The sequence below is a fragment of the Ochotona princeps genome, chromosome 13, assembly GCF_030435755.1.
Source record: "Ochotona princeps isolate mOchPri1 chromosome 13, mOchPri1.hap1, whole genome shotgun sequence".
Lineage (NCBI taxonomy): Eukaryota > Metazoa > Chordata > Mammalia > Lagomorpha > Ochotonidae > Ochotona > Ochotona princeps.
The window spans coordinates 1,568,856-1,587,541 of record NC_080844.1 but is presented as its reverse complement, the minus strand read 5'-3'; the positions used below and the strand labels follow the sequence as shown (position 1 = coordinate 1,587,541).

The window sequence follows — 18,686 nt, the reverse complement described above, 5'->3', positions numbered from 1 at the left end:
TGGGTTGTCGTTTGTCTTTTTGTCAAAGATTATTTGGCTATATTTGTGTGGGTTCCCATCTGGTGTTTCTATTCTGCTCCATTGATCTTCCTCTCTATCTTTGTACCAGTACCAGGCTGTTTTGATAACCACTGCCCTATAGTATGTCCAGAGGTCTGGGACTGTGATTCCCCCTGCTAACTTCCTGTTTTTGAGAATGGTTCTAGCTATTCATGGTTTTTTGTGTTTCCAGATGAACCTTTGAATCATTGTTCCCAGATCTGTGAAGAATGTTTTGGGCAATTTGATTGGAATTGCGTTGAATGTATATATTACTTTTGGCAGTATAGACATTTTAATGATATTGACTTTACCTATCCAGGAGCATGGGATGTTACTCCATCTTTCTAGATCTTGTTCAATTTCTTTTTTCAGTAGTTTGTAGTTTTCCTCAAATAGGTCTCCTACATTTTTGGTTAGGTTAATTCCCAGATACTTCATGCTTTCCTTTGTTACTTTGAATGGTATCTTGCTGGTTAGATCTTTTTCCAACTTGGGGCTGTTAGCATACACTATGGCTGTTGATTTTTGTTCATTAATTTTGTACCCTGCCACTCTACCGAACTCTCGTATAAGTTCTAGCAGTCTCTGTGTTGAGCCTTTTGGCTCTTCCATATAAAGAATCATGTCATCTGCATATAGTGAAAGCTTGACTTCTTCATTTCCCATTTGGATTCCTTTGATTTCTTTTTCTTGTCTTATGGCCTCAGCGAGTACCTCTAGAACTATGTTGAATAGCAGCGGAGAAAGCGGACATCCCTGTCTTGTTCCAGATCTCAGTGGGAAGGGTTCCAGTTTTTCTCCATTCAGTATGATGCTGGCATTGGGTTTTTCATATATTGCTTTGATTATGTTGTGGATTTTTCCATCTATGCCTACCTTGGTTAGAGTCTTTAGCAGGAAGTTGTGCTGGATTTTGTCAAAAGCTTTTTCTGCATCTATTGATACTATCATGTGATTCTTGTTTTTCAGTTTTTGGATGTGGTGTATCACATTTATGGATTTGCGAATGTTGAACCATCCCTGCATTCCAGGGATGAATCCTGCTTGATCTGGATGAATGATCTGTCTGATGTGTTTTTGAATTCTATTGGCTAGGATTTTGTTGAGAATCTTAGCATCAATGTTCATCAAAGAGATATGTCTGTAGTTTTCTTTCTCTGTAGGATCTCTGCCCGGTTTTGGGATTAAGGTAATGTTGGCTTCATAGAATGAGTTTGGAATGGTTGCTTCCTTTTCTATTGTTTTGAAGAGTTTGTAGAGGATTGGGGTCAGTTCTGTTCTGAATGTTTTGTAGAATTCTGTAGTAAAGCCGTCTGGGCCTGGGCTTTTCTTTGTTGGGAGGTCTTTAATCACTGATTCGATCTCTGCTTCAGTTATGGGTTTGTTCAGGTTGATTGTTGCCTCTGGGCTAAGTTTTGGCAGGTTGTGTGAGTCTAAGAACTTTTCCATTTCTTGGTGGTCTTCTGATTTGTTGGAGTACAGTGCTTTGTAGTAATTTCTGATTATGTTCTTAATGGTTGTAATGTCTGTTGTTATGTTGCCTTTTTCATCTTTGATGCTGTTAATTTTTGCTTTCTCTTGTTTTTTCTTTGTCAGTCGGGCCAGCAGGGTGTCTATTTTGTTTATCTTTTCAAAAAACCAGCTTTTTGATTCGTTGATTTTGTGTAAGGTTTTTTTTATTTCTATCTGGTTGATTTCCTCCCTTGTTTTGATGATTTCTTGTTTCCTGTTGTGTGGGGCTCATCTGCTGCTGCTTTTCCAATTCCTGGAGGTGTGTGGTTAGTTCCTGTATTTGGCGACTCTTTTGGGCCTTGACATGAGCTCCAATTGCGATGAGTTTACCCCGTAGCACTGCTTTGGCAGTGTCCCACAAGTTTTGGAATGTTGTATCAGAGTTTTCATTGGTTTCCATAAATTTTTTGATCTCATCTTTAATTTCTTCCCTGACCCATTGTTCGTTTAATAGCATATTGTTCAACCTCCAAGAGTTTCTGTATTTCCTTGGGCATTTTGAATTGCTGATTTCCAGTTTCATTCTGTGGTGGTCTGAGAGGGTACATGGTATGATTCCTATCTTTTTGAAGTTATTTAGATTTGCTTTGTGTCCTATCATGTGGTCGATCCTGGAGAAGGTGCCATGCATTGCTGAAAAAAATGTATAATCTGTGGTCTTAGGACAAAAAGTTCTATAAATATTTACTAAGTCCAGTTGTTCTAATGTTTGTATGAGCTCTGTTGTTTCTTTGTTGAGTTTTTGTTTTGTTGATCTGTCTATAGTTGTTAGCGGGGTGTTAAGATCGCCCACTATTATTGTGTGTGTATCTATGTCTCCCCTTAAGTCTGTAAGTAGTTGCTTCACGAAGCTCGGCGCATTGGAATTAGGTGCATATATGTTCACGATTGTAATTTCTTCTTGATGGATCAGTCCCTTCACCAATATATAATGTCCTTCTCTGTCCTTTTTGATGTCTGTCAGCTTGAAGTCTAGGTCATCTGAGATTAGAACAGCTACCCCAGCCTTTTTTTCTCGTCCATTGGCATGAAATGTCTTTTTCCATCCCTTCACTTTAAATTTCTTAGAGGCTTTTTTGGTTAGATGTGTCTCTTGTAGGCAACATAAAGTTGGGTGCTGTTTGATGATCCATTCCGTTAATCTATGCCTTTTGATTGGTGAGTTCAGGCCATTTGTGTTTAGAGATAATATTGAGAGGAATTGGTTTTGGGCTGCCATGAGTGTAAGTGTGCAAGTGTGTATTTGCGACTATTAGAGTTTTTGATTGGTTGACTTTCCTTGTATGGATTTTAGTGGGGAGGTCTTCCCATTTGCCATCTTTGATTTTGGTTTTTATTTTTTCTTTCTGGGTTTAGCACCTTCCTGAGGAGATTTTACAGAGCTTGTTTCATGTTGATGTATTCTTCGAGTTTCTCTTTACTGTTGAAGTATTTGATTTCATTCTCAAATATAAATGAGAGCTTTTCTGGGTACATTATTCTTGGTTGGCAGTTGTTTTGTTTCAGGATTTGATAGGCTTTACCCCATTCTCTCCTTGCTTGGAGCGTTTCTTCTGATAGGTCGGCTGTGATCCTGATTTCCCTTCCCCTGAAAGTAATCTTATCCTTTTTTCTTACTTGTCTTAGAATGGTTTCCTTGTATTCACTTGAAGGTAGCTTGAGGACAACATGTCTGGGTGAGGATCTGTTTGGATCATATCTGCTGGGGGTCCTTTGTCCTTCATGGATTTGTGTTGAATTTGTATTTCCAGTATTCTGGAAGTTCTCCTGTATTATCTCATTGAGCACCCGTTGCAAGCCTGTCTCCTTTTCCACTTCTTCGGGAAGGCCTATTATTCTAATATTTGATTTTTTGAGGTTGTCTTTCATTTCCTGTATGGACCTATTGGCTTTCTCTAGATTTGTCTCCAACTGTTTGATGAGCTGCTGCCTTTCATTCTGATTGTCTTCCAATTCTGATATTCTGTCTTCTGCTGTGTTCATTCTGTTGCTTAGGCTTTCAATTTTGTGCTCTATATCGAGGATTCCCTTTTTGACTTGATTTATTTCTGCAGTGATATGGTTTTCGAATGCCTTAGACTCTTCCCAGGGCTTTTCACTCTCTGATGAATTTCATGATTAGCTTCTTAAAGTCCTTATCTGATAGTTCCTCTATGTCTTCATCTTGCATCTCAGATATTGAGATTAGTTTTTGGTTGTATTGGGAGGGAGTGCTTGATCTTTCTTCTGGGTCATTGCTTTTTCTGATACTTCTCCTCATTGTGTTTTTGCTTCTTGTTGTCTTGAGATTTTAGCAATGATTCAGCTGAGCCGGCTCTGGTTTGGGGTCTCCGGCTGAGCCCAGCAGGGCTTACTGCCTGAGTCACCAGCTGCTTTCAGGGTCTGTAGATCACAGCCCAGAGCTGGGTCAGGAGGCTTTGTGGGCCAGTCCTAGTGCCAGGCCCCTTCCCCTGTGGCTCCCTCTCAAAGGCAGTGCCCTACAGATTCACTCTGCCGAGCCGCACCTGGGCTTTGGGTCACAAGGCTAATACAGCGGGGGTCTCTGCCTCAGTGCTGAGCCGAGACTCTCCTTCAGGGCTTGAGGTTAGCACAGCAAAGGCTCCTGCTGCTCGAAGCCTGAAACCCCCAACCCCGGCCTGTGCTGGGCTGGAAATCTCCAACTCGGAAGCACTGCTCCACTGAGGGCTGCAACACCGCAGGCAGGTCTTTCTGAGCGGGCTCCTGCTGGGAAAACCTGTCCCGCCAGTTCTGCTGAGCCCGCTCCGGTCTGGCCTCTCTAGCTGAGCCCAGCTGGGGACTCCGCCCTAAAGAAGCCACTTCCTCAGTTGCACTCTCTCAAGGGTGGAAGCGGATCTCTGAGAGGCACAGAGCCCTTGAGGTGAGACATGCCCCCACTAGTCTGCTCCTCTGCCCAGGACGTGAGGCCCTGCCGAGCGTTGCCCAGCCTCTAGGGCTCCGGGTGAGTCCAGCAACAAGATCCACTGACTCTCCCCCAGCCAGTCCACAGCTCGGAGCCGATATGGGTATCTCTGAGCCCCAGTCCCACAGTGCTGCTCCTGTTCCCTCTGCACTCTCCCAGAGCCGCTGAGCAGCGGGTAGGCAAGCCTCTGGGAAATCTCCCCAGCTTTTCCTCCACTTCTGCAGGGATGATGCACCCAATGATCAGTCCAGTAGCCTGCTCTCGGGGCTCCTGCCTTCCAGGGGACTGGTGCCCCTGTCGGTGTGGGCGCCTATCCTTCGAGCCGCCTCTGTTTTCTGTGGGGCGGTTGAGCCTCTGCCGCCTTCCCCCTGCCTGGGATCGTGACTCACCAGGTTTCTCGCAGCGTGCTGTATTTTCTTTCCTACTTTTTGCGGCTGTTCCTTCACGCTGTGTAGATCTTCTTGCTTTAGTGAACTCCAGTGACCTTCTCGCTCTTCTCCCTACAGTTTCGCGCCTCCTGGCCTGTTTCTCTGCTGGATCGGCTCCCCTCCTTCCCTACTCCACCCTACACCAGCTCTCTGCAGTCGGCCATCTTTTTTCGAATCCCCCTTAACTTGTTTTAAAAGCTGATTTCCTTGTTTCTTTTCTCTGGAGAGTTTTTCAATAGGTGTTTCACTGGTGCTTGCCTCCAAACTTACTTCTCTATACTGCATATTCTGTTGGGGTTTTGTTTTGTTTGTTTGTTTGCTTTAGATCTATTTTTGGGTCTGGCGCGATAGCCTAGTTGCTAAAATCTTCATCTCGAATGCTGTGGGTTCCATTATGGGCTGAAGTAACCTCAGGCAGCCATCACACTGTCTTGCCCATGGAAGGTGATTAATAGCTACCCCATTCTCTTAGACCATGTATCATTCTAGCAGACTCTAGAAAGCATAGACTACTGCATGTGAGGTGTTTCAGTGAATTATGTGCATAATAAAAGGCAATGCTTTTATTCTTTGCCTGTATTATTACTGACGTGTGGTGTTCCTATTCTGTGTTTTTACTAGTAGGATTTTTGATTCAAGGCCAGATGCCGTGATTGAGTGCCTGAAGTTCTCATTTCTAATGCACCAGGATCCCATTCGGCTGCCGATTCTAATCCTGGCAGCCCCACTTCAAAGGTCTTCCTCTCTGTCTCTCCTCCTCTCTGTATATCTGCCTTTCCAATTAAAATAAAGTAAATCTTTAAAAAACGAAAAAGAAAACACTAGAACTGAATACATACTAAAATCAAGTAGCTGTCAGCAAAAGCAAATGCTGGTGGCAATGTGGAGAGAGAACTCTCACACACTGTTGGTGGGACTGTGCACTGGTGCAGTCACTGTGGGAAGTAGTGTTGAAATCCCATCAAACACTGGAAATGGAATGGATATATGATCCAGCAATTACCCTACTCCATTCCCAGCCAAAATACATGACTTATTTTAGCAAGTATTTATTTGCTCTGCCAAACTTACTACAGCACTGTTCACACAAATCAAGATGTGAAAACACCTAGTGTCCCTAGTAATGCACGGCGGGTATTGTCGCAGGTCAAGGTGAAGTGCCAGTTGGGGCCAGTGCTGTGGTACTGCACATGAAGCTGCCACCTGCAACACTTTCTAGTCCTTGTAGCTCCACTTCTGATCCAGCTCCCTGCTGGTGTACCAGGGAGGGGTATGTAGTATTGCCAATTTCTTGGACTTCTGAACCCATATGAAAGAAAGCTTCTGCCTCCTGGCTTCAACCTGTCCCAGTCCTGGCCCTTACAGCTAACCAAGAAGTGAGCCAGTAGGTGGAAGATAACTCTTTCTCTCTTATACTCCAAATCAGTGCCTCTAACTTTAAAATAAATTTAAAAATAAACTACTATTGATATCATCCCCAACTGCAATGATTCAAGATCTGGCTGCTTTATTCACAATGCAGTTTCTTGATGATGTACTTGGGGATGTTAGCATTTGATGGGTGAAGTGCCTGAGTCCCTGAGACCTCTGTAGGAGGACTGGGTGGGGTTCCCAGCTCCTGAGTTCCACCTGGTCCAGCCTGTCTGTTGTAGTCACTTGGGGAGTGAATCCACAGAAGAAAATATCTTCCTCCTCTCACTTGCTCCCTCTCTGCTTCTCTAGTTCCCTGCCTCCTCCCTCCCTCTTCCTCATTCTCTTGGATGCTCTGCCTTTCACGTACATTTTCAATTAAAAATAAATAGAATACAAAATGAAAACCTGATCATAATACATAATGGCACATTTAGTGATGAAAATATATGAAATCCTTTAACATGTAGCAGCACGAGAAACTAGTCAACATCATGTTAAGTGAAAAAGGCCAGATAAGGAAAGATCAATAAACTTAACACCACATGTCATCCCTCAGAACTCAGTATGTTCCAGCTGTAGGCAGTGATGTAGGCTGCCTTATAGCTAGACAAATGTTGCACTGCTTGAGAAAAGCAGCCAAAAGCTGGTGGTCATTCTGGGCCTGGTTATTACCAGCTCTGCATTAACTATACTTGTGTCCAGAACAGTTGCCTATTCTGTGTTTCTGTTATTTTTTTTCAAGGAGCTGCAGCGAAAGAACAGATTGCTTTCCATGCCACCATGAACGTAGACACCATCTCAGACACCACTCAGACACCATCACTGCCACCATGAGCACATATGGGGGAAGGGCATGCATTAGCGGAAGCTCAGGGACAGAAGCAAGCAGAAATGGGCAACTGAGGACTTTCATGGACCCAGCTGCAAAATCCACTATTAGTCAAGGGAGCTGAGATGAAGTGGCTCAGAAGAGGGAATCCAGAGGGCCTCTCTGAGTCAAGCCAAACCTCCTGCCTGTAAGTGCAAAACCTGGGGCTTGGGGCAGACCAGGCCAGGCTAGGTGGCAGCACCTGATGCTGCTCAAGAGAGCCATTCTTGGGCTGGTTAGGTTCTTTGGGATTGCTGCTAGGCCACAACACCTGCCAGTGAATGTTGGGACTGAGGTTGGACCCAGCTGGGCTGGGCTACAGTACCAATCAGAATGTGCAACAATTGGACTGAGCGTAGGTCTGGTAGGGGATCTTTGGAGACACTGCTGCTAGGCTGAAGCACTTGCTGAGGTCAGATGATTCACTCCCTAAGTGACCACAATGGCCAGTGCTGTGCTGATATGAAACCTTGGGATCCAGGAACCTCCTCCAGGGAGCTGCCAGGAGTAGAATCTGCACCCATATGGGATCCCGGCACATTCAAGCCAAGGATTTTAGCTGCTAGACCACTGTGCCAGCCCAGATTTATGTTTATTTTTATTGGACTGGCAGAGTCAAAGAGAGAAGGAGGAACGGAGACAAAGATCTTCCACCCACTGGATTACTCCCAAGTGGCTGCAACAGCTAGAGATGAGCTGATCTGAAGCCAGGAGCCTAGAGCTTGTTCTGGGTCTCCCATGTGAGTGAGGAGTTCCAAAGCTTTGGGCCACCCACTACTGCATAACTAGGCCACAAGGAAGAAGCTGAATGGGAAGGGGAGCAGCCAGGACAGAAATCAATGTCCTTTGGGGATCCTGGTGCTTGTAAGATGAGGGTTTTAGCTACTGAGCCATTGTCCTGGGCAGGGTCCATGGCAGGGTCTTTTGCTTCATCCGTGTTCTACCCCCACATCTCTTCCCATCCTGCCCAGAGGCTCATACATATCTACAATCCATTGAGCTATGTAACATTTAAAAATAAAAAAATAAATACATATCAAATAAAACAATGAAAGCCTAAAGATGAATAGAGAATTGTGATTTTTTTAGAGGCTGGGAGGGATGGGAGGCATAGAGGAATTTGGGATTGTAAATATCAAATCAGAGTCAGATTGAAAAAAAAATCAGTCCCTGGTGTTATATAATATAGTAGAAACAGTTTAGTTCACAATAACCTCTATAAGTTTTTTGAGCAGAAACTAGAGCTTTAAGCCTTGAATCAGAAATTCTTGTCAAAGGGAAAATTAGCATTTACTCTTATTTGATCTGTCAGTGCATGCTGTGTGCATGTACTGAAATGTCTCACAGTAGCCCATCAACACAGGTATTATTACTATTCAGCAGAGCCCAACCTGGATTTAAAATATGTCCAGGTATGATGTATGTGTCACATCGAGGAAAAAGTTTCATGAATGTCTAGAGTGTGACAGAGTAGAGTGACACCGGATTTTGCATTTAAGATGCTTCACTGTTCTGAATGCTAATCTCACCCTCTGTAATGCAGAAGTCGTTAGATGACGGGCACAGCATGTGAAACACAAGTAAAAATAAATAAAAATGTGGTGAATAGCTATGGATATCAGGAACTGTATTGCGTGCTATTCTCTGTGTTATTGCACTCACAAAAATGGCCTCAAACATTTATCACTGTATTATTTAAATATCATACTTTATACATCAGCTTTCACATTAAGAGATCTGGCTCTTCTTAAAGCAATTTAAACCCAGCTCTACTGTATTGAAACCAAATCTTTTTATTTAGATGTTGAAATATCTTCACTCTTACATCCTGAATCAATCAAGGCCATACCGTGTCCTCTAAGCTCAAGAAAACCCTTAGTGCTTTAGCATAATATCTAAGGAATTTGCTTTGCTGTACTTCATAGAATATAGGCTTTCAATGAATAAAATGGAAGAAATTACCATGTTAAAGCTAATGCGTGTAACAACAGTAAAGGACTCAGGATAAAGAGAGAACATGACAGTTTACTGAAAGTGAAGTAAATTCAACTAACAAAGCAATGAGATATTTCAAAGAAGAGTAATCGGAGAAACTGCAAGGGCAGAGAATTGTTTAAATTCAGTTCAAGTGGCAGATGATGAGTTAGGAAAAACCAGCAAAATCCCTCTCTCATCTTTGTCTTAAAGATGTAGTACAGATTGGTCAAACATAGATGTTTGGTAGGACACTTAGCAAAATGCAGCAGCAATTATCATATCCAGGCAAATCAGAAAAGAGGGTTGATGCAAGTTCAGCAACAGAGAACCATGAAACTCAGCCACAGACAAAATGCAACCCAAAGCAAATGCCCACAGCCTCAGTCAGGATTGCTTGTTCTGTGTTTTTTGGCCTTTACAGATGTATTTTTTTTCTGAATGTCACTATACAGCTTGGATTGGTCTGACACAGTCAGATGTTTACCCCTAGTTTAGTCCCAGAAGCCAAGTGGAGAACAGACCTCTCTCTGGATGGCTCCCTTGCTCATGGACAGAGGTGCAATGGAGATATTTGTATGAAAGAAGAGGGGAAAGCCAGTAGGCAGACAAAAGCAGCAGCAGTCCGCCTCTCGTCTCCGATGAGTTCACACACACAGGTTCATTTACTCTTCTCATACACGAAATTATGAGGAAGGAATGAAGGAACACATGATCAATCAATTCAAGATAACCAAATATATGTATCCCCACAGATGCCCACCTGCCAGTCTCAAGCTTTACCAATTTTAAAAGGGTAAAAGCTAAAACATAATTTGAAAGCTGAGTTATTCCCATTTCTAGTCCGTTCTATAGCTTTGTGCAGGTGAGGAGTGACACTTTTTCTGTGTGAACACAAAGAGTGAAATGAGAAGGAATAGCAAACAAATGAAATATGCAATGAGATTTTCCAAAAAAAGTTTAGCTTTTACACTCCTGGGCGTCTGAGCTTGAAATGGAAAATGGTTGGAGGGACGCATGCTTAGACTTAGATTTGAGTTCCATCCACTGTGACTGCAGAAGCAGCACCTCTTCATCTACGTGTGTGTTGCTCAGGAGAGCCAAGGAGTAATTTCTAGTTGCTTCTAGTTTCACTCATATAGCATCTGATTTCCCTCTTCTGATAATCACAAATGTGGTACTTCACTTGTAAGTGTCTTCAATAGATACATCCTATATGAGATGGAGTTGGTAAGGCTTGTATGTGGCAATAGGGGCATGGTATCTGCTAGAGATGATTCTGTGATCTTGTCCGCACTCAGTATATTTTTCTGGTGTTAGTAAAAGGTAGTGTGTGTGTGTGTGTGTGTGCACTGTGTAATGTGCAGCACAGCTGAGCAAGTACAAGCATGGCTCCTAGCTTTGCTCCTGTCTGAGAGAGTAGACAGAGTGTCACAGGAAGTACATATGAGCTCTCAAATCATGCAGCTCTGAAAGGCTGCAGATATTGTGAATGTGGCAACATAAGAGAAAGGCTACCTAAGAAACTGAATTCTCTCAAATTGCAAGCATTTTCTTTAGTTTAGTCTAGTCCCAGGCTAGTTAAGATAGGTGTGGTGTGAGTGTGTGTAAGGTATCCAAGGGATTAGTCAGTAACAGGTTAGGCCTCATTGTCTGTTTGCAAGGGGGATGGAATAAGATGTACCCATGTAATGAGTTTACAGAAAGGCAAAGAGGCACAGGGCATGAGAAGTGTCATGAAAAGAACAGTTTAAAGAAAGGAGAGAGAGCCATAGATTTGAGTGTCTTGAATGGTTGATGATGTCTTCCATCCTTCCATTGCGAGTGCAGAAGCAGCACTTGTTCCCTCCCCTATGTGTGCATTGCTCAGGAGAGCCATGGGCTAGCTGCCAGTTGCTTTTGGTTTCATCCATATAGCATCTCATTACCCTCTTCTGATAATAAATCTTGGCCCCCTACCAGATAATATACAGATAAGAATATTAGGAGGAGTGTAAGATAACGTCTGTGCTAAACAGGATGCAGAAGCATGTATCAAATTGTTGCTGAAGAACACTCAGAGAGTAAATGGAACTCAGTGATTGGATGTTACAGTTTGCATCCTATATGATTTTGCTTTCTACATCAAGCACATAGTGATGTGCCTGTGGGTGAGGGCAGGAGAGGTAGTGAAGGTGAGGACAGAGAGCAGTATCTGGTCTGGGGCATGAGCTTATGCACCAGGTGTTCAAGCGCACATGAAATGAAAGATCTCAAGGTAGAGGGCTTAATGGGAAGATAAACAAGAATATCCTAAATGTTCAGTCAGTTGAGCGATCTCCATCCCACATTCCTGCTGAGCTGTTACCAGGATTCTGCAAATGTAAAGTTCACTTCCCATGATCTTCATCTATGTCCTGTGTGTCCTGGTCTGTCTCCACAAGACAGTCTCTAAGATGTTATCAATTGTGCCATGGCCTCCTGAGGGGTTGGCAGGCAGAGCCCTTGGGAAGATGTATTTTCAGAGTACCTAGGGGCGTCTAATGCCTGGATATTCTCCTTCCTGTTGGCACCACAGTTTCACCAACAAATTGGGGAGTTGCTGAGAAGGATCTTTTGCTTCTTTGTGGAGACCAGCCCTCACTTGATGCTGTCAGGGCCATAAAGAAGGCTGCCTTAGGTAGTAACAGCACTTTCGATGCAGGCCAGTGAGCCCGTGGCACTACAAGAAAATCAAAAGAAGACAATCAGTTCTCTGAGGAAGGCAGTCTAAGTTACTGCAGTGACTAGGACTTAGCCTCTTTCAGAATCCCCAGCATGATCAAGAAATTCAAGTCTCTTTTTTTCCCATTCTATCAACAGCCTTCAGAATATGGATCAAAAGCCCTTCGTTTGACAACCAGCTAACCCAATACACATTTGTTGCAGTACAAAGCTTGTTTCGCAAACTCTGCAGTGTTGTTTGCATTCCAAGTGTCTTCGCTGCTGTTTCCTGACAGAATACTTCATTCTGTAGCAGAAAGTGTCTATAAGCATTGTGAGGATGAATACATGTGCCCCCGCCCCCAGGATGAAAATCATGAACAAAGCTGTCTGGCAAAGAGCCCCTCTGCCTCTCTGTCCTCTGACCCCTGCCCACACTGAGGAAAGAAGCTTCATTCCTCAATCTTAGCTTATGTCATGGAAAGTTTCTCCAAGGAACAAATAATGATGCTACTTGTGCTGGGTCTTGAAGGGGTCATAGTTTCTTATTCAGCTCCTCCTGCGCATTAACATCTGAGAGCAGAGTCTGAGGCCTTACCTTCAGGGTCAGAGAGCCCTCTGGCCTGACTTGCTCCTTACAGAAGTGAGCCAAGGACTACTGCTAAAGGGGGTGGGACTATTCCAAAGATTGCATCATCTAAGAGAGTGCAGCCTGTTCTGTTTTGCTGAACTGCTAAAATAAACTTTGCTCAAACTCCCTGGCAGGACCTGGACAGGACACTGGCCCTAGTGTTGTCAACCAAGCAGATATCCTACTGATCCCATTTGTTTCAAACCATGACTGCTGAGTCTTTGGGGATGCTTTCCTACCCGTTATCTCTCACCTGTTTTAATTGCAGACGACAGCGGTCTGTATTTCCAGGGAGTGAGTTTCCTCTCACCTGGGCTGGTGGTAACATCAGGTGTTCGTTACTGTTGGGAGGGCATATGGTCTTCCTGTTAGGGTCTGCCTACTTTTCTTTCTCTCTGTAGAGGATTGCAGATGCCATTTGCCAAGGTTCCATGGTCCTGTGGGTCACTAGGTGATGGGTTTGTGCAATCAAAAGCAGGTCTTGCAGCTGCTTGGGGTGGATGCAGCTGTGTCAGCCCAGTGAGACTGCTGCCTGTCCTCTTTCTCATGGGCTGAAAGCACTTTGCTAATTTGCTTGATGTTTTCCTCATGTCAGAACATTTCTGCCTTCCATACATAGGTGTACTCTGCCTGATTTTTCTGCGTTCTCTTCTTTGCCTTCTGCTGTTCACGATTCTTTTGATTTCATCCAGGCAAAGGCCAGATGAAAAATGCGGCAACTGAAGCCCTCCTTGACTCCATTCTTTATGTGTTCCTCAAGGATGTCCAGGCTGGGGAACACTCGGCAGCAGGCCATGCATTTAAAGCTGCTCTCTGGCCACAAGAGCCACTCAGGTGTCTTCATTCTGGGCCTGTCCTCCAGGGCTAGAAGCTCTGCTGGAACCTTACCCTTGAAAGTGTCTTCATCTACGGTGTCACAGCTGGCCTCACTGTCGATGATCATCATGTCTTCTGTAACCACAGAAGAACAGCTGGCTTCTGAAGGGACTTTTCCAATGCAGCTCAGTTCTTGCACTCTTGCCCTCTTCTTGAGAGGCAGCAAGCCTTCCTGTGTGTTATATACAGTGTTGGCCTCTCTCTGCCTTTTAACGTACACGTAATATATTTTCATGGCCCGCTCCTTTCTCATATGTAATGCATCTGAGCAGGGCTCATTGGCCAAGTGCACATGAAAGCACATATCATTCCAGGTGGTGGAGCTCTTCTGTTCCACATCCTGGGGTAAAGGCCTGTCAGAGTGTCTAACACCAAGATCTTCCTTCTGGCTTTGCTGCATTTCTAAGACGGAAAATTTCAACCGTTAGAAAACGTGATTACGTTTGCATAAAGGTGTAGTGTTTCTGGGGCACTCAGAGTATCCCTGCCCATGGGATGTGTGTGATAGAAGTGTGCACAAATGTGAATCTTCACTTGTATCTTCGAATGACACATCTTACACGAGATGGAGTTGGTAAGGCTTGTATGTGACAATACGGGCATGGTATATCTGCTACAGATGATTCTGTGATGATTCTGTACACACTCAGTATATTTTTCTGGTGTTAGTAAAAGGTTGTGTGTGTGTGTGTGTGTGTGTGTGCACTGTTTAATGTGCAGCACAGCTGAGCAAGTACAAGCATGGCTCCTAGCTTTGCTCCTGAGAATCATAGGAAGTACACATGAGCTCTCAAATCATGCAGCTCTGAAAGGCTGCAGATATTGTGAATGTGGCGACATAAGAGAAAGGCTATCTAAGAAGTTTAATTCTCTCAAATTGCAAGCATTTTCTTTAGTTTAGTTTAGTCCCAGGGCTAGTTAAGATAGGTGTGCTGTGAGTGTGTGTAAGGTATCCAAGGGATTAGTCAGTGACAGGTTAGGCCTGATTGTCTGTTTGCAAGGCAGATGATATAATAGGTGCCCATGTAATGAGTTTACAGAAAGGCAAAGAGGCACAGGGCATGAGAAGTATCATAAAAAGAACAATTTAAAGAAAGGAGAAATAGTCATTTTGGTCTGAGCTGATAGGGCCTGTAGAGATCTAGGAACATGAGTGTGTGCCAGTCTGCATGGGAAAATTCCAGCCAAGTTTCTGTGCAACTTTTGGCATTCTCAGCCAATGCAGCCACATCTCCCAGGGCTCACATGGGACAATGCTGTGCTGAAGGACTGTACTCTTTCTTGCGAACACATTGTCTGTTTGTCCCACCCCAAGGCCTCAGTCTTACTCTTTCCTGAAGTACTTTTGTGTCACTGAAAGAAATGTGAGGTAACTAGGGGGTGGCAGTCTCAGCTTAACTGAATATCCTGAATAGGTTCAGACACTCCATTTGCATCTGCCTTACCTTCTTCTTTAGAATTGCTGGATGTGCTTGAAGAATAGACTGATTCTGATCTGGAATCACTCTTTCCTGATGCCTGGCTGCAGGTTTCAATCTCCACAACCTCACATGGCTCAGGCACAGTTTGTTGAAGCAGCTGCAACTCTGAGAAGGAAAATAGAAGAAAACACATTGTGTCGTGGCTTAACTGTGTCTATTCTAAAAGGAGCATACTAAGTGGCTTTTTTGCTGCAGGCATTACTGCCCCTCCCTGTCCACCATCCACCACGGGACTTGCTCTGGCAGTAGCTGAACCATACAAATTGCTACAGATAAGAGAAGTTGTTACAATTGTGTTTGTGGTAGACATCAGTAGGATTGAGTATCCCTGATGTGACATTGCTGAAGATGTTGACAGAATATTGAAAAGTGGGAATCTTGCCCAAACAGAAGATGAAGTCAGTTAATAAAGTCTGATATCCATGATTAGCTTCCTTTTCCTTGGGAGAAATGGTGTATGGGAAAGCCATGGGGTACATGTTTTGTACTAATCACTCCTATTTAATTTGAAAGAGTAAGTTAACAGGAAGAGAGATGGGGTTGCTGAGGAGAAGCAGTAGAACATGTGGGCAGGTGTTCAGTTTGCTGGGGAGGTTACGATCACATTCTGTACACACCTGCAGTGCTCACAGCCTCACCCACAGCTGTCCCAGATCAAATGTGATGACTCTGTACTGAGGGGCTGTGTCCTGTTCTTAGAGGAATGGCCCCTATTTGTCATTCCCTCAAGGCATCAATATCAGCCTTTCTTTGGGAACCAGTTGCTCATATTTGAGGGAAAGTGAAGCCAATCAGAGTTGGTTCCTGATCTTCATTCCTCTGAATGTAACTTTACTGAACAAATTTACTCCATTAACGGTTCTGTAATTTTCTTGTCACCTTACTCTTTTTCTTTTTTGGTGTTTAAAATGCATTTTTTAAAATTACATTGCATTATGTGACCCAGTTTTATAGGTACTGGATTCCCCCACCTCTCCTCAAACCCTCCCCCCATGGCGGATTCCTCAACCTTGCTACATTTCCACAGTTCAAGTACAGTTGAGATTCTTTCGTTGAAAAAGTCACACGATGTGATTAAGAACTTGCATTTTTTTAACATATTGTTTACACAATACTAATGTCCACTAATTCCATAACATTATAAATTGTTGCTGATTTTATGTTGTGGCTTTTAATTGATCGATGTGACCGTCACCTTAATCTTAAAAATGTATTTAACCCCTATTTATGACAGCGCTACAGTTTATCTTGAAATGTGGTGACTGTGTACTGAGGGGCTGTGTCCTGTTCTTAGAGGAATGGACCCTATTTGTCATTCCCTCAAGGCATCAATATTAGCCTTTCTTTGGGAAGCAACTGCTCATATTTAAGGGAAAGTGAAGCAATTCAGGGTTGGGTTATGCAGTTCACTTGAACTTGATGACCAAGTGCACACATTCCTTTTTATTTGACCTGCTGTCATCAGTACAAGTGTGCTTATTTGTAGAGGTGTTTTAGTATTCAATCACATACCTACTAAGCTCTTAGCACAGAATTTGTTCCTGATTTTCATTTCTCTCAATGTATTTTTGCTGAACAGATTTGCTCCACTAACAGTTCCACAGTTTTCTCATCACCTTGATCTTAAAAAATGTATTTATCCCTTCTTGATGACAGCACTACAGTTTATCTTGAAAACAGTATCTTATACATATATTGCTGTCATTGAGTTTGTATGAGAACTGTTGATCAACTTAGTGGCTACAGATCTGATCCCCCTCCCATTGCCCTGATTTATCTGTTCTTGAGCATTCTGCCTCCTTACCAACATCATAGGCCGTGCACACACTGGAATCACGGGTGTAGCACTGCAACTTGCCAGATGGATCTTCTTCCTCTTGGACCAGGATTTTGTCATCCAAAATGCTCCCAGGTGGTGACTCCCCCTTACACAAATCTGTGATTGATGGAGAATGGAACAATAATCATTCGATGAATAGTATGTGTTTCGTTCATTTCTCTAACTTACACATATTCTGAATGAAACGTGCTAAGTATTGAGAACAGACACACATATAAGTTCAGAAAAAAAGGTTATAGATTTCTGAAAACATTAGCACTCCTATTATAGAAGCATTTCTCCTATTTTGGGACTCAACTCTGATGGCTTATAAAGTATCATGTGGAGAAAATCTGCCCACTTGACCTGCACATAAACCCTGAATTCTTACAGAGAAAAGAACTAGATCAATCATGTATTGAGTGCCATTGCCTAATTTCTAAAGGCATTTTTGAGAATCACAATGGGTAGACAGCATGTAAAAAAATATATTCAATATCACACTCTGTCCCTCTTATTCATGTATGTGATGCGTGTATAGTTGTGTGTACAGCATCAAATTTATGACCCTTGCCTACAGGTCTCATTGTTTACACTCAATGACATCTTTGAATATGCACTAGTCTTAGTGAAGTTGAAATAAAGTTATCTTTCACTCTTCAGACCCTCTCAAAGTGAGCCTCAGAAAATGGAAAAACCCAAAATTTTGTTGAAAATATCAGATATTCCTATATTATATGAATTACAGTTTTGAATGTTGCAGTTGGCTTCAATTGCAGCTCCTCCCACTGAGCAGTTGCCCTGTCTAATGAGTTTTTTTGTTTTTGGTTAGGTTCCATGGAAACCATAACTGCCCAACTGGCTATATTTCCAGAAAGAGTCAAACCCACTTCCCATGTAATCAATGTGACTAAATGGGACTATGTATGTTTGTGTCCTCTTTTATTTAAGATATTTTCACCCTTATTGGAAAGACAGATCCACAGAGAGGAGAGACAGAAAGATCTTCCATCTACTGGTACATTCCCCAAGTGGCCACAACAGCCAGAGCTGAGCCGGTCTGAACCCAGGAGCTTTTCCAGGTTTCCCATGTGGGTCCCAAGGCTTTGAGTTATCCTCCACTACCCTTCCAGGCCCCAAACAGGGAGCCAGATGGGAAGTGGAACAGCTGGGACAAACTAGCACCCATATGGGATCATAGTATTTATAGGGTGAGGATTTAGCCACTGAGCCAGCATGTGGGGCCCATCCTATTTTATGTCTTACATTAACTTATCACATTTACATTTGTATAGACTAAAATAACTAATTTTTTTATCCCTTAGTAAACAATCAATTCTTTATGAGCTAATGTTCACCTTAAACATATATTTATGCCTTAGTAAGGAATACATTTTTTAAGCTTGTACTTATCCCTAACCTTCTGAAAAATATTTATCTTGATCAGAGTTACAAAGAAACAGAGATCTTTAATCCATCATTTCATTCCCCAATTGGATGCCAATGGCCAAACTCGGGCCAGGCTGAACTTTGTGTAAACAACATAGACTTTGTTCCTGGGTCACCTGAAAGTGAGCTGGGCTCTCAGAAAGAGCCATGAATAGTCAGCTCCTCCTCACTCCCTCTTTCCTCACTTCTCTGTCCCAGTCGCCTGCCTTAACTATTTTCTCCACTGCTACTAGGGAACTACTCTACCTCCCAGCGGAGGGCATTCTTGGTTACCACATTGCCAAGGATCTTCTCCACATACCTGTCGATTTCTTTACAGTTGGAGGACTGTATTCACGCTCCAGATGTTTCCTTTTCTCTCTCTGCTCCATGGTTCAACTCTTTAAGAGTTACTCAAAAAAGCTAAGCTTTCTACCTGTAACTCTACTGTCAGGTAGTTGATGGTATCAAGAAAATACTGAATAGGAAAATCCGAGGACACCAAATCACAGGAGATGCTCGTGGCTCCTAAGCACTGTCCTGCCTGGTACGCAGTACGGCAGCAGGACTGTTATGATTCAAATCACAACGAAGACCTCGGAATTCTAGGAT

At 43.2% G+C, this 18,686-nt stretch overlaps 1 protein-coding gene across 1 annotated transcript; it reads right to left on the bottom strand.

Annotated features, from left to right (window-relative positions):
* Nucleotides 1-13,137: 13,137 nt before the first annotated feature.
* On the bottom strand, nucleotides 13,138-18,466 carry LOC131481736 (protein FAM170A-like). Its single transcript, XM_058671868.1, has 4 exons — nucleotides 18,397-18,466; nucleotides 16,632-16,763; nucleotides 14,792-14,932; nucleotides 13,138-13,748 (listed from the first exon to the last, which is right to left on the bottom strand). Exons 1-4 carry the CDS (start codon nucleotides 18,464-18,466, stop codon nucleotides 13,138-13,140), a joined length of 954 nt encoding a protein of 317 aa, XP_058527851.1.
* Between the last annotated feature and the right edge of the window lie 220 nt (nucleotides 18,467-18,686).